Genomic DNA, 14177 nt, shown 5'->3' on the forward strand with positions numbered 1-14177 from the left:
TGTTGAATCTGTCGACTTCCCTACTCTATTTATTCTGCTCCACTTACTGGTGCAAGATCCCCAATTTTTCACTTGCTCAATTTCTATTGTAGATGCCTGACTCCTCCATAGATTCCTTTGCTTGCTTGGGAGGGCTACACACGCAGGATGGGGAGGGGTCGATGTTGGGCTCCTCCATTCTCATACCAGTTGTGGGGCTTGAGAGCCCTTGCTCGAGTGCGTGCAAGAAGGGGGAAGGAGGAGAGGAAAGAAGACAAGTTTGGGGAAAACACACAGTCAAGCCATTATGCGTGTATCCTTTATTCAAGAAGAATACAAAGGGTTAGTGAGTTAGTGAGGGTAGGGGATGCCAGGGCAGCCAACCATAGGGCCTTTACCCAACACTAACATGTATTTGTTGTATAATTGACAGGTGGCAAGCATATTTGATATATGGCTTATGCAATTGAAACATAGTCTATGGACATTTGAACATTTTATTGGTTGAGAGCTCTTTACAAGTGATAGGTTTTTATGTCCAAATGTATGGTTATAATTGTTATTGTGTATAGATTGATATCTATAAATAAATACATGCAAAAGGGAAATGTTCACTCTAACATGGGGGTATGGCTAGCTATTATCGCAAGTTTATTAAGAATTATACATGGAAATTTGTGCCTATGACTAACCAATCGAAGGGTCATGGTCATCAATTTATTTGGCAAGATGAATAGTAGAGTAGCTTTGGTAAGCTTAGGAAAGCTTGAACTATTGCTCCTTGTTGAACATCTTTGATCTAGCAAACCTTTTGTTTTGGAAATAGATGCTAGTAATATGTAGTCCTACTTCAAGATGGTAGATTGGTTGCCTCTCAAAGTAAGATGTTAAGACCATAACAAAATAATTTTGCATACAAGCATCAATATTATGCCATTATACATGCTCTTCGCAAGAGTCAGAATTATTTACATGGTGCATAATTTGAGATTGTGTTTGATCATGAGAGCATTAAATGGTTTACAATTCAAGTAGATTTGAAGGGTAGAAAGGCTTGTTGGACAGAGATCCTTCAAGAGCATGCAATTGTTCTCTATGGTATCATAAAGGTCACTACAACATGGTAGGTGATGCTTTAAGTCACATGCACGACTTAAATGCTCTTTCATTCATAGAAAATAAGAGTGAATTCTTGGCTCTCTTCGAGGGAAGTGTGAGCACGCTCCATCATATAGTTAGGCATCGAGTCATGTAGTAACAAGGGATCCTTGTCACTCCGATGGAAGTACAAACATTAACACTACACAAGGTTCTACTTTTTTTATGGGAATGGGATTGTGCTAGCTAGGGTGGATGGAAGACAAACGTAATGAATACAATTAACTGTGTGTAGGCTAGATTGTTACTCAAGCAAATTAGGTTCCAAGATAGATTAACTTGACTTCATAAACACGATCTTGAGTAGTTTGCTTATCCATCACAAGCTCACCATAAACAAGAGAGATGTAATGCAAACATGGAATGAATTTGTTTATTCATGCTTATCCCAAAGTGGACTTTATCTACTTTGAGCATAACTTTTAATCTATAAATTAAATACATGCAATAAGGAGATAATGATTTTTCTTGGGGGGACATTGTAGTCATTACTTGTGTCGTCTCTCTTTGCCTCAATCTCTACACTTGCAATTCTTTATCGTCTTCCTTAATGACATCCTTGTTTTATAGTGTACCAAAGAGAAGCATTTAGAAGATCTCCAAAAAGTATTTCAAAGCAAGCCCAAGACTCAAGAGGCATAAATTTTTTTGTCTTATAAGACTAATACTCTTTTTATTGTGCACAAATTTAAGTAGTAGAATCGTGTTTGTGAGGACAACGTCTCTCAAACACCAAGTAAAATTTGTCACTCTACTTTGGAACTGTGATATGGACTAAAGAGCAGGCATGCTTGCGGCAGCCGAGTCTCCCAAGCACCACATGGATTAGTCATCCATTAGAATGATGTCCTAGGGTAAAAAAAGATCCTCTACCCGCTAAGAAACATAGACTAATGACTAAGACTTTACCTTCTCTACCTCATAGTCGAGGACGACTATGATTTCAAGAGAGAGGTAATGTCATAAAATCTAATATCTAGCTTTAACCAAATGATTTTCTCATATTAAATTGATCATTTAATATGGGAAGGTAAAAGGGGAAACAAGAGCTAGAACATGGATATGTGTTGTTAGACCTTACTTAGTACCGGGCCAAAAAGGAGACTGTTACATCTCGACAAGGGCTCACAAGGAGATGGTCTACTGAAGGACAATGTGCAAATAATGGAGCTTAAAAGAACTTAGGGATAGCTTCATTAAAGTCCTCCAAAGGTTAGTGTTAAAAGTCCTTAGACCTTTGGGTAAGCTAGGCATGTGCTTGAGGTGCTTGAGCTGACTAAGGTGCTTGAGGTGCTTGTCGTGCGCTTGATGACCAAGGTGCTTGAGGTGCTTGTCATGCTTGATGACTAAGGTGCTTGAGGTGTTTGTCATGCTTGAAGGACAAGGTGCTTGTGGTGTGCAAGTCAACCATGATCCCTAAAGGTAGAGGCATGAGAGAGAACACACACACTCACTCACTCAAGGCAAGCCCTTTCCACAAGAGGCATATATGACACATGTCAAGCCCCTAGCAAGGTTGCCCTCATATTGTGCCTAAAGCCTATTGAATGACCTTTAGAGAGGTCCAATGAAAATTTAGATTAATTAAATAATTATCCAAGCATTACTCAAGTCCTCTCTCTCAAAGGGGAAAGAAGGACACTTGTCCAAATGCTACCCCTATTGCTTGAAATGACCATGGCCTATGATTGACCAAGCTTGGCAAGGGCCAATAGGGATCAATCATGAGTAGAGAGAGAGAGAGGGGTTGACCTAGGCAAGGAGGGGGACTCATTTTTGGCATACTCCCACACTCACACACTCTACCATTGTGTTGAGAAGAGCTTCATCTCCTTCTCGAAGATTGAGAAGTTGAGAGCCTGCACCATTACCTCTTGGCTATGGAATGCAAATCCAACCAAGAGCTATGCTTCAAAGAAATGCTTTCCATCTTCTCATCTCCATTACTATGCAATACTATGCTATGCTCTAAGAGTAATGATAAGTGAGAAGATTACTTCTTTCTCGTATGCTACTTCTTCTTCCTCTTCCCTTCCCTCACTCCCTGCTAGCTCTCTCCACCTTTGAAGGTGTTTGAGGACTTGGGATTGAGGCCGGGGACAAAAGCTAATGTTTTTGCAAAATAGTTACGGGCATAATCTTGGTGCATGAATCTTACCATCTTCATTGCACCAACAAGGTCTCAAGGAACATAAAGCATGTATCGTACCAAGTCTCTCTTCATGGGAGAATCTATAATACAAAAGCCTTTTGGAGGGGGGACCGGCTCCAAGTAAATCCGCTCCTCAAATGTTGTCAATTTCTCTACTTCTCTCTCTCTTTTACAAGTATTGTTCATGCCAAGCTAACTAGGTAATATGGTTATTTTACTATCACCAATCAAGTACTCTTCTTATGCTCATGTTGAATTCTCTTAAAGAAATGTTCACTACAGTCATCCTAATTCTGCTATTTTCAATGTTATTAGTCCAATTTCATTACACTTTGATGATATCATCATCTACTCCAATTATCTCAAGGAGCATAACCAACACCTCCAGGTAGTATTCCAAGTTTTTAGAGAGAATAAACTTTCATTAATCAAAAGAAGAGTGAGTTTTTATTGCAAGAGATTCAATATCTAGGCCATATTATCTCTTGAAACGGAATCCGTATGGATCCAACCAAGCTAGAGGTAATAAAAGGATGGCCTAATCCCTCTACATGAGCTACGAGGCTTTATTAGTATGTGTGCATGCTATAGACGCTTCATAGAAAAATTATCGCAAATAGTAGGACCATTACATAACTTTAACAAAAAAGAACGTTAAGTATACATGGACTGCAAAAGAGCAAAATGCTTTTGAGAAGCTCAAAGAGAAGCTTACCTCTCAACTTGTGCTTACACTACTGGATCTCTCAAAACCATTTGAGGTCCAATGTGATGCTTGTGGAGATTGCCTTGGAGCAGTCTTGCCTAAAGAAGGGCATGCCATAGCATATGAGAGTAGAAGACTCAATTTCAATGAGTGACTATTGGGCATATATGAAAAGGAGCTACTAGTGTTTTACATGCCCTTGATGCATGGAAGCATTATCTTTTGGGGACTCCATTCATCCTACGAACGGATCACCAAAGTCTTAAGTACTTCATGATGCAAACCAAGCTTTCCGACAAACAAATGAGGTGGAAAAAATTTCTTTCGCAATTTAACTTTAATATTTCTCACATTGCTGGCAAGCACAATCAAGTGGTTGATGCATTATCACGACAAGGGCCAATGCGGTGTCTACAGGAACTCACAATGATCTATCTTTCATGATAGATGAGTATGCTAATGACCGCAATTTCAAGGATGTCATTTCAGCCCTTGCCTTAGGGAAGAAAGAGGAACCATTCACCTTGCAGGATGCTTATCTCCTCTATGGCAATAGGATAAGCATTACTAGCTCACTTCGTGAGAAAGTAATGTACGAATCCCATGCTCCTCTTTATGCAGGGCATAGAGGGATTCAACCTACTCTTTGGGGAGTAGATACCTACTTCTATTGGCCCACTATGAAAGTAGACATACAAGAGTATGTTTCAAAATGTGTAGTGTGTCAAAAGATGAAGTATGACAGAGGGAAGCAACATGGATTTTCTTCAGCCATTGCCAATTCCTAATTCACCATGGGAGAGCATATCCACTAATTTTATCTTTGAATTGCCCAAGTCTATCCATGGGAATACATGAATATGGACAATAGTCGAGGTGTTAGCAAAGAGGCACATTTCATACCTGTCAAAAAGACTATTAAGGCACATCAAATGAGACTCTCTTCATATCTCACATTTTCAAGTACCATAGCTTGCCAACATCCATAGTGTCATATAGAAATCCTAGAATGACCATTAAATTTTTGAAGGGTCTCTTTGAGAATCTAGGTACAAGGTTAAATTTCTCTTTGGCCTATCACCCACAAACGGATGGCCAAAGTGAAATAGCAAACCTTACGATTCTAGACCTACAAAAAACCTATGTTACGGAAGTAGATCAATGCTCACAATGGGAGATGTACCTACCCCTTGTAGACTATGCATACAACAACACTGTACATACTTCTACCGGAAAGGCACCTTTCGAGATCATAGAGGGAAGATCTAAAAGTCCTTTGCTACTCAAAGTACATGGGAAGATCTTCGCTACTACTGATTAGGATAATCGAGATTTGTAAGAATCTTTTCAAAAGATTAAAGTGGCTATATCCATCTCACAACAAAGACAAAGGCTGCTTTTGACAAGCACCGAAGAGCCTTAGCCTTTAAGGAAAATGATTGGGTCTTGCTAAAAATCCCCAAGGCTCATCTAAGGCAAACTACGGGCAAAACTCCTACGGGCCACCAAAAGTATTATGCTAAGTTAGCAAAAAGATATTATGGTCTTTTTCAAATCCTTAAACCAATCAATGAGATGGCCTATCAACTAAAGTTACCCAATCATTGGCTCATACACAATGCGTTTCATGTGAGCCTACTTAAGCCTTACAAAGGAGAGCCACCAAGAGTACCAATAATTGAGGACCCACCGGAGATCGAAGATCAAGAATAGGTGCTTCAACCCGAATCCATTCTTCGACATGAAGACAAGGTACTAAAACATGGTAAGATTATCCGACGGCCTATAAGTTGAAAATTTATCCTTTTGAAGTTGCTAGATGGATGCAAGGAACACATCTTAAGGATAATATGAACCTTGTCAATGCTTACAATGCTACAATAGAGTGAGCAAATGTAAATACCTTTTAAATAAATAATGTTTTTGTCTTATAAAACTAGTTCTCTTTTTATTGTGCACAAATTTAAGTCGTTTGCGTGCTTAGAATTATGTTTGTGATGACGACGTCTCCCAAACACCAAGTAGAATTTGTCACTCTACTTTGGGAGTATGATATGGACTAAAGAGCAGACATGCTTGCGGCAGGTGAGTCATCCATTCTAGAATGATATCGTAGGGTAAAAAGGGATCCTCTACCAGCTAAGAAACATAGACTAATGACTAAGGCTTTATCTTCTAGCCGAGGACGACTATGGTTTCAAGAGAGAGGTAATGTCATAAAATCTAATATCTTCCTCTCCCAAATGATTTGCTCATATTGAACTGATCATTTAATGTGGGGAAACGAATGGGAACAAGAGTTAGAATATAGATATGTGCTTTTAGATCTATCTCAACACGGGACCAAAGGGAGAGAAGGCTACATCTCATTGAGGGTTCAAAAAGGAGATGGTTTACCAAAGAGCAATGAGCAGATAATGGAGCTTAAAAGACCTTAGGGTTAGCTTCATTGAAGACCTCCAAAGGTTGGTGCTAAAAGTCCTTAGACCTAGGACCTTTAGGTACTTTAGAGCTTAGGCAAGCTAGGCTTGTGCTTGAGGTGCTTGAGCTGACTAAGGTGCTTGAGGTGTTTAACGACTAAGGTGCTTGAGTTGATGACCAAGGTGCTTGAGGTGTTCAAGTCAAACATGATCCCTACATAGGAGAGGGCGAGCCCTAAAGGTAGGGGATGAGAGAGAGCACACACACACACACTCACTCAAGGCAAGCCCAAGACTCAAGAGGCATAAAGGACACATGTCAAGCCCCTAGCCATATCGCCCTCATAGTGTGCTTGAATCCTATTGGATGGCCTTTAGGGAGGTCCAATGAAAATTAAGATGCATTTAAATAAATAATTAAGCTCGCTCTCTCTCTCTCTCTCTCTCTCTCTCTCAAAGGGGGAAAGAAGGACACTTGTTCAAATGCTACCACTATTGTTAGTTATGACAAAAGCCTTTGATTGGCCAGACCCTGGCATGGACCAATGGGGTGCAAGCTAGAGTAAGGAGAGAGAGGGGTCGACCAAGGCTAGGAAAGGCTCTCCTTTTTGGCATTCTCATACACACACACACATTCTCTCATGTGTCGAGCAAGAACTACATCTCCTTCTCCAAGCTTGGGAAGTAGAGAGACTACACCAACACCTTTTGGCTATGGAATGCAAATCCAACCAAGAGTCAAGCTTCAATGGCATACTCATCTTCTCTACCATCTATGTTACTATGCTAAGCTAAGCTCTAAGAGTAATCTATGGTGAGGAGAATACTTCTTTCTCATATGCTACATCTTCTTCCTCTTCCTTTCCCTCACTCCTTGCTAGCTCTCCACCTTTGAAGGTGTTTGAGGTCTTGAAATTGAGACCGGGGACAAGTTCATGTTATTTGCAAGTTAATTAGGGGGATAATATTGGTGCATGAAGCTTACCATCTTCATAGCATCAACAAGGTCTCAAGGAACACAAAGAATGTATTGTACCAAGTCTCTCTTTATGGGAGAATCTATAATACAACAGCCTTTTGGAGGGGGGGGACCGGCTCCAAGTAAATTCGGTCCTCAATTGTTGTCAATCTCTATAATTGCCTCTCTTTTGCAAGTATTGTTCATGCCAAGCTAACTAGGTATAATGCTTACTTTGCTACCTTCAATCAAGTGCTCTCCCTATGTTCATTAAGAACTCTCTTAAGGAAATGCTCACTATGTCACTTTAATTCCGCTACAATCAATGTTAGTAGCCATATTCCGTTACAATTGATCCACTTTAATCATTTATTTCGGAAACAAATGCTGATTCTAGAGTTATTGGTGCAATTCTACACAAAGAGGGAGAACTAATGGCTTTTGAGAGTAAGAAACTCGATAGTGTAGAACATAATTACTCTACTTATGAAAAAAACTTTACAGTCTATTATACACTTTAAAAAGTGGAGAGATTGTTTATATGGAGCTCAGTTTGAGATTGTGTTTGACAATGAGAGAATTAAGGGCACAAATCAAATGGATTTGAAGGGATGAAAAGCCAGGTAGGTTGAGATTCTTCAAGATTATGATGCTCAGCTATGGTATTGCAATGGACGATATAACGTTGTAGTTAATTCTCTCAGTAGAATGGTGAGTAGGAGAAATGGCCTACAAATTAGCACTTTCATCAAACTCTCGCATCCATCTGGTATTTCATGTAAATTGTTTACCGCAATGCTTAAATCAAGATCACCATGCTATTAATCAAGATGTCTTGGTTGATTTTATTGAACCTCTTCATTTATTGCATGAACTTGAACAAATCATCGATTTCCATGAGTTATGAACACGACATCATATGCTAATAAAGTGGAAAGATCAACTTAAAGAAGGCTACACTTTTTAAAACATTGGTGCTCTTTAGGAGAAATTTTCCACCTTTGTTTCGAGGCCGAAAACGTTTCTCCAAGGGGGGAGGGTAATATGTTGACAAGGGTCCTACTATAGATGGTGGCATCGGGGCCTCTATTTACTTATAGATAGGGGATTGGATGCGAGGAGTGCCAGGTTATTCATACCCTCTACCTTTTATTAGGAGGCTATTGGTTGCCTAATTCATGTATGCATAGGTGAGGCTCTCATCTTTGGCATGCTATTAGCTAGACCGTCTCACGACTTGAATGGCACTATGCACCTTGGGTTGCTTAGCACCAAGAGGGTAATCATTGCCATTATCTTTGCATGCATTCTCAAACTCAGATTGGGTTGGGTTGCTTTGACACTCCTGTGTCCACATGGTTTTTCATTCATGCTTTGCAACTCATGCATATCGAGGTTAAGGAAGAAGTAGCCTCCCTTGGCCATTGTGAAGGTGAGTGCATGGCCATTCACATAACCACAAATTGATTGTGTTTGGTTCATACACCTTTTGGATGATTAAGATGTTGGACCACAATCTCCTACCACTTCTTCAATGATAGTCATAGTGCATGGGCGGTTGCAAGGAACCAAGCATTTCATCATTGTTGAAGGTCATAGCCCATCAAGGTGCAATACCATTTTGGCTTATGTTCATACACATGACAACCCTGTCGATCTTTTCATAAGTGCTTTGTCTTGTTAGAAGCTCATAGGCTTTTGCAAAGCTTGGGTTTACTCCGCTTTATAGATTGACCACTTTCCTATACATGAATGCCGACTCATGTTCATTGCATCAGTCTCGACTGGGTTTGGTACCATGTTATGATAGTGATATACGTGAAGACCCTTAGGAACACTGGGGTGCTTTTTTCCTCATGGGGAGCTTTCTCCCCCCTTGGATTTGTAAGTTTACATGACATTGACATGGAATTTTTTCCTACACGCACCAAGTTGAGCTGGAGTAGGATGGTGATGTGCCTTCCCAATGTTTTATATCACAAAGTGCTAGACAAGCAAGGAATCTCGATAGGTGATGCCCCTACTACCAAAGTTGATGCTAGAGGGATTTGCACCATTGAAACTTGCCCATCTTTTGTGTGTTTCAATAGGCGCATTGTGAACTTGTCCTTCTATTTAATTGAACATGTGAGTGCTGTTGGGTATGCAAGCCTAGTACTGTCTTAGCCTGCGCGGGCACTGTTCCCTATAGCATGCAGTTGCAGTTTCAGTCTTGCATGGCAGTTGCATGGAAGCCTCTTTTGGCTACATATTGTAAGTAACAAAAGAAATATAACAATAGCATCATTTTTTCCTGAGTACCGAATTCTGTCTCTCTCTCTCTCTCTCTCTCTCTCGCTATCTTTCTCTACAAGTCTGCTCACCATGAGTCCTGCACCCAACCGCTGTTATCCCCCATAGCTGCATCAAGTGCTCAATGCGACTACTAGGAAGGACACTTTAGTATGCTAAAACAAGGAGAAGGCTCATGTAGGCATTCTAAAAAACAATAAAACAAAATTTTGAAGGTACATGTGGTCCTTTAATGAAGGGTTCCATACACTAAGTAAGAAAATGCATACGTCTTTCTGTGTTATCCCCCATAGCTGTAGCAAGTGCTCAATGCGACTACTAGGAAGGACACTTTAGTATGCTAAAACAAGGCGAAGGCTCATGTAGGCATTCTAAAAAACAATAAAACAAAATTTTGAAGGTACATGCGGTCCTTTAATGAAGGGTTCCATACACTAAGTAAATAAATGCATACTTCTTTCTCCCTTCTCCTCTCGGGCATGTTTTAGCATGCCGAAAGATATGCTCGGTCCTTCGATCGTTCCTGTGGTATGTGACTCAAGCCTTAACCAAATTCTTATGAAAGCGTAGAGTTATGCACTTCCAACAACCACAAGGGCAAAAGGGACATCATCCAACACTTCTTTCGTGAGTGAGGAAATGTTTGCTTTTGAAGTATTCAAATTCCAATGTAAATTTATATCTATGTACCATACCATGTACGGTGTAAATTGATTAAAAAATTTAAATGATACTTGGTTTTCATGAATAAACGTATTTATCAACTATGTTTGCGCTTGGGATTAAAAATACTATTTTCTTCCCGTTTTTATTATGTAATCAAAATACTCTTTTTTATTTCGGGAAAATAAATGTAGGCTTTAATTGATGCTGGTCGTACAAATTTTTTGAGAGATGGGAGAGAGAAGAAGAGAAATTAGCACGTGTACTGGGCTGATTAGCAGAGCGTCCAACGACGACATAGATTTTCTCACGACCTTCAGCTTAACCCTACTTCCCTCTCTCAGAGATCTCTTCACGCTGCACGATCGCCATAGCTTTGAACTTCTGCTAAAGGTGCTGAATGCCTTCTGGCCCTCAGTAATTATGCACCTGCGCAAGATATCCCATCTCTACCTACTTTTCGTTTTTGCAAGCTCTTGGCCATGAAGGTGGCAGATTTTCTTTCTTTTCTTCCGTCTTTTCGGCTATGAAGGAGCCTCTCGGCAGAAGGCGATATCTCTCCTTGTTGCGAAAGCGGGCAAATGCAAATTGGCTCGATTTGAAGAGTGCTGCTTTAACTCCAAAGTTCAAGCTTTCGTATCCTCGCAAGCACAGGATGAGCCTTCGTCGAAAGAACTCCTTTCAGGGTTCCAAGCTTCCCCGTTCTTTGAGAAGCTCAGCTCCCCACAATAATGGAAGCGAGGTATGCTCCCTGTTACACTCATTTGATTCGCCTGAAACCTTGACCAAAAAGGGGAAAATTAGTAGAGTGAGTGAACGATCAATTGATAAGGTCTCCAGTGCGCCAGTTGCTCGGCACGATAGGGAGGAAGGAGAGGCCTTTCCTGTTAACAGGAGAATAACAAGGGCTATGGATGAAGAAGAAATAAAGAGGACCACGACCATAGATGCTCCAAGAAGCAGAATATTGAAGGGCTCTAGTGCGGATAAAATTCAAAAGCAAGGAAAACACACAAGAAGGGCAGCTTCTAAGAATTTCAGCATACTCGAAGACAAAATGGAAACGGATAATGCATCAAATACAATGAAGCTAAAGCACCAGGAACATAATACAACAGACAATAAAGTGGTCACGCATCTCTACCAAGTTGCTGATATTACAGACCAGAGATATGATTCTAAAAGCCCAACCGGGCTTGACACTAATCAAGCCTCTAAAAGCTCAAGTGAGGCTCGTTCTCTATCAAAAAGTTCACGGAAGCAGATCTCTGAAGGCGTGACTACAAGACAAAAGGCTAGCTCAACAGCACCCGCCCAGCCTCCGTTTCCTGCGAGGGGAGACGCTAATTTGAGCCAGGATACAAAAGGAAACCACTCCCCTGGGTTAATAAACCGCAGCCGTAAAGGAGGTGCCCGTGAAGTGGATGAAAAGCAAAAAAGGACTTTCAGCAGAGGAATTCAAGAAGAGGCTGAAGATAGGTTTCGTCCTGGGGGCGCACAACGATCAGCCGACGCCACACTGGACCAGACTTCAAAGTCACAGCTTGATTCAGAGGATTCTTACAAAGGACGCGGCTGGCCTGCTCTGCTGCAACATTCCAGGAAGAGGAAGACTGTGAATCAAGTGGATGATCCAAGGCAGTTAGACAGTGGTAAGGGAAGACCTCCTCTTGGTAGATCACCTCGAATAGCCACTGGGCAAGGGCCAGTTACCTTGACAAAGCTGATTGAGTCTGCAGTGAAACTTAGGCGGAGTAAGAGAAAGAGAAGTCCTACCCGCTCCGATCACTTAAGTGATCATAGATATTCTCAGAAGGGTTCTAAAGGCGTCAGAGGTCAGTTTGAGGATGCTGCATTTCAGCATGCAGCAATCATTGAACAGGGGAATGGTTTTACAGAAGAGAAGTTTAATTCAGCACACAAAGTAGCAGAAAATGAGATGGAGTCAAATTTGGAGGCTTTTAGGATTGATCCTGCAAGTAACTCATGTCTAGTTGCAACAAACCCAACAGAAACTGGAGGAAGGCAGATGCGTCCTCGCCCTCTTGACCTAGAACAGCCTTTGCTTGTTCTGGTAGAGGGTTTGGATGAGGTGCCTCTTTTTCTTAGCATTGCTTACACTTTGTTATTTATTTGTTCGGCTAATTGACATTTAATATGTGATTTTGTAGGATTACTATGAGTTTGATGGAGGTTCATTTCATAAGTTGTTACAACAGCAGCCAGAGGTGAAGAGCCCATCTGCGAGCCAAGCAAAATCTTATGGTAGTGTCAGAAAGTCTTTACATGCACTGGATGCAACAGGGGGGAAGGCAGAATCAATTGTAATCCCCTCGTTCCGGATGTGCATGGAGCCTATGGACAGCCTTCAACATTCGACATTTCCGTACATTCTACCAGACTCATACATTAAAGCAGGCTCCACAATAGAAAACCATCAGGTGAGGTTATGTTTCAAAAATTTGTTCATGGTATTTTTGCTGTTTATTGGCACCTACTACCTAACCTTTTATGGGTGCGTTTAGAAACTTCTTTTGACTCGTGCTTACACACTCAATTCTATGAAATTCTTGAGGTGAGGAGCTTTGTTCTAGTTCATGAGACACATTCGAACCACCTTCAAAAGAATGTCTTCTATCTTTTGTCTTCAAAACACGGATAATCTCTTTTAAGTTTTAAGCACGAATTGAAGGCAGTATTAATGCCTTTCTCTTACAGGTGCTTTTTTGCATCTTACTATGTCAAACAATGACTTTTTTCTAGATGCGATCGATCTCATTCAATAGTGAGTATAGGTTGGCATGCGTTTTGAGTTGAGACCTATAATATTGTTCACGAGGACATGGGTTGAAGATTGAAGAGAAAAGGACATCATTAGGGATCAAACGATGGACACGGGAGTGTGGGGGAGAAAGAAATAAAGAGAGTTTATTGACATTCTTTGGAGATCGAAATTGACAGTACAACTGTAGTTACATTCCACTCTGGGTATCAAAGAAAAGAGAAAAACTGCAAGGTGCATCTTTGAGGCTTTTAGTTACAGTAATTTATAGTCACCATTTGCATGATGTGACTGTGGGGGGAAAACTTTAATGTCTTCGGAGTGGGTGGTGGATTCTTGAGAGATGGTTAATAGGTGAGAGGTTTCAATTGTTTCTGCGTTTTCAAGATTGAAGAGGCTCATTAGTGGTGGTCATTACGAAGTGCGGCAAGAGCTTGGTTTGAGCAAAGATTAACAAGTAACAGGTTTCAAGTGTTTTGGCAGCTTCAAGATTGGATAGGCTCATTAGTGGTGGTCCTTACTAAGTGTGCCAAGAGATTGGTACGAGCCATATTGGCTCTAGATTGTGGTAAGCCGTATTGTAACAAACTTGGACACCCCAAGTCAAGATTCTACCGCGACACAGCAGAGATTCACTTCAAACTTATTCACAGATCGCAAGAAAGTTGACACGGCCCAGCGTAGTTCCGTGCCAAGAGATATTGGCCCCAAAGAATGGTGCCCCTTTCGGTATTTATTTTTATATTAATCTTTGAGCAAAGTACAATTGAGCCCGCAAGTGCTCGCTCTCAGACTCTGTGTCGAGATGCTCTGCAGAGTGAGCCCCCTTGGGTCACTTATAAACATTACAAGGGATGCTAAAAGCAGAGCGCCAAAAGCTGTAAATCAAAAGCAATAATCTCTCAAAAGCAAATGGCTCAAAATCTACCAGTAAAATCAGCCAGCATGATTTGCGGAAATCAGTACAGCTTGCCACATCAACAGTTGTCAGCGCAAAACAAGGAAATCTGTATTGTCTGCCACGTTAGCATGGCAACGCAAATTTTGGATAGTCTGCCACGTCATCA

At 40.9% G+C, this 14177-nt stretch overlaps 1 protein-coding gene across 8 annotated transcripts in view; it reads left to right on the forward strand.

The window, feature by feature from the left end:
* The first annotated feature begins 10566 nt into the window (after positions 1-10566).
* LOC147427922 (uncharacterized) overlaps positions 10567-14177 on the forward strand; it is a 132692-nt gene continuing 129081 nt past the window's right edge. For 5 of the 8 annotated variants that reach the window (XM_086496447.1, XM_086496449.1, XM_086496450.1 and 2 more), the window contains exons 1-2: positions 10568-12420; positions 12500-12769. In XM_086496447.1, coding sequence (XP_086352573.1) covers positions 10855-12420; positions 12500-12769 — 1836 coding nt within the window. In that variant the 5' untranslated portion in view covers positions 10568-10854. Of the gene's footprint in view, positions 12421-12499; positions 12770-14177 lie in introns of all 8 variants that reach the window. The other 3 variants (XR_015185942.1, XR_015185943.1, XM_086496446.1) reach the window with 1 other exon arrangement.

Source organism: Adiantum capillus-veneris, chromosome 23, assembly GCF_014529385.1.
Source record: "Adiantum capillus-veneris isolate H3 chromosome 23, ASM1452938v2, whole genome shotgun sequence".
Taxonomy (NCBI): domain Eukaryota; kingdom Viridiplantae; phylum Streptophyta; class Polypodiopsida; order Polypodiales; family Pteridaceae; genus Adiantum; species Adiantum capillus-veneris.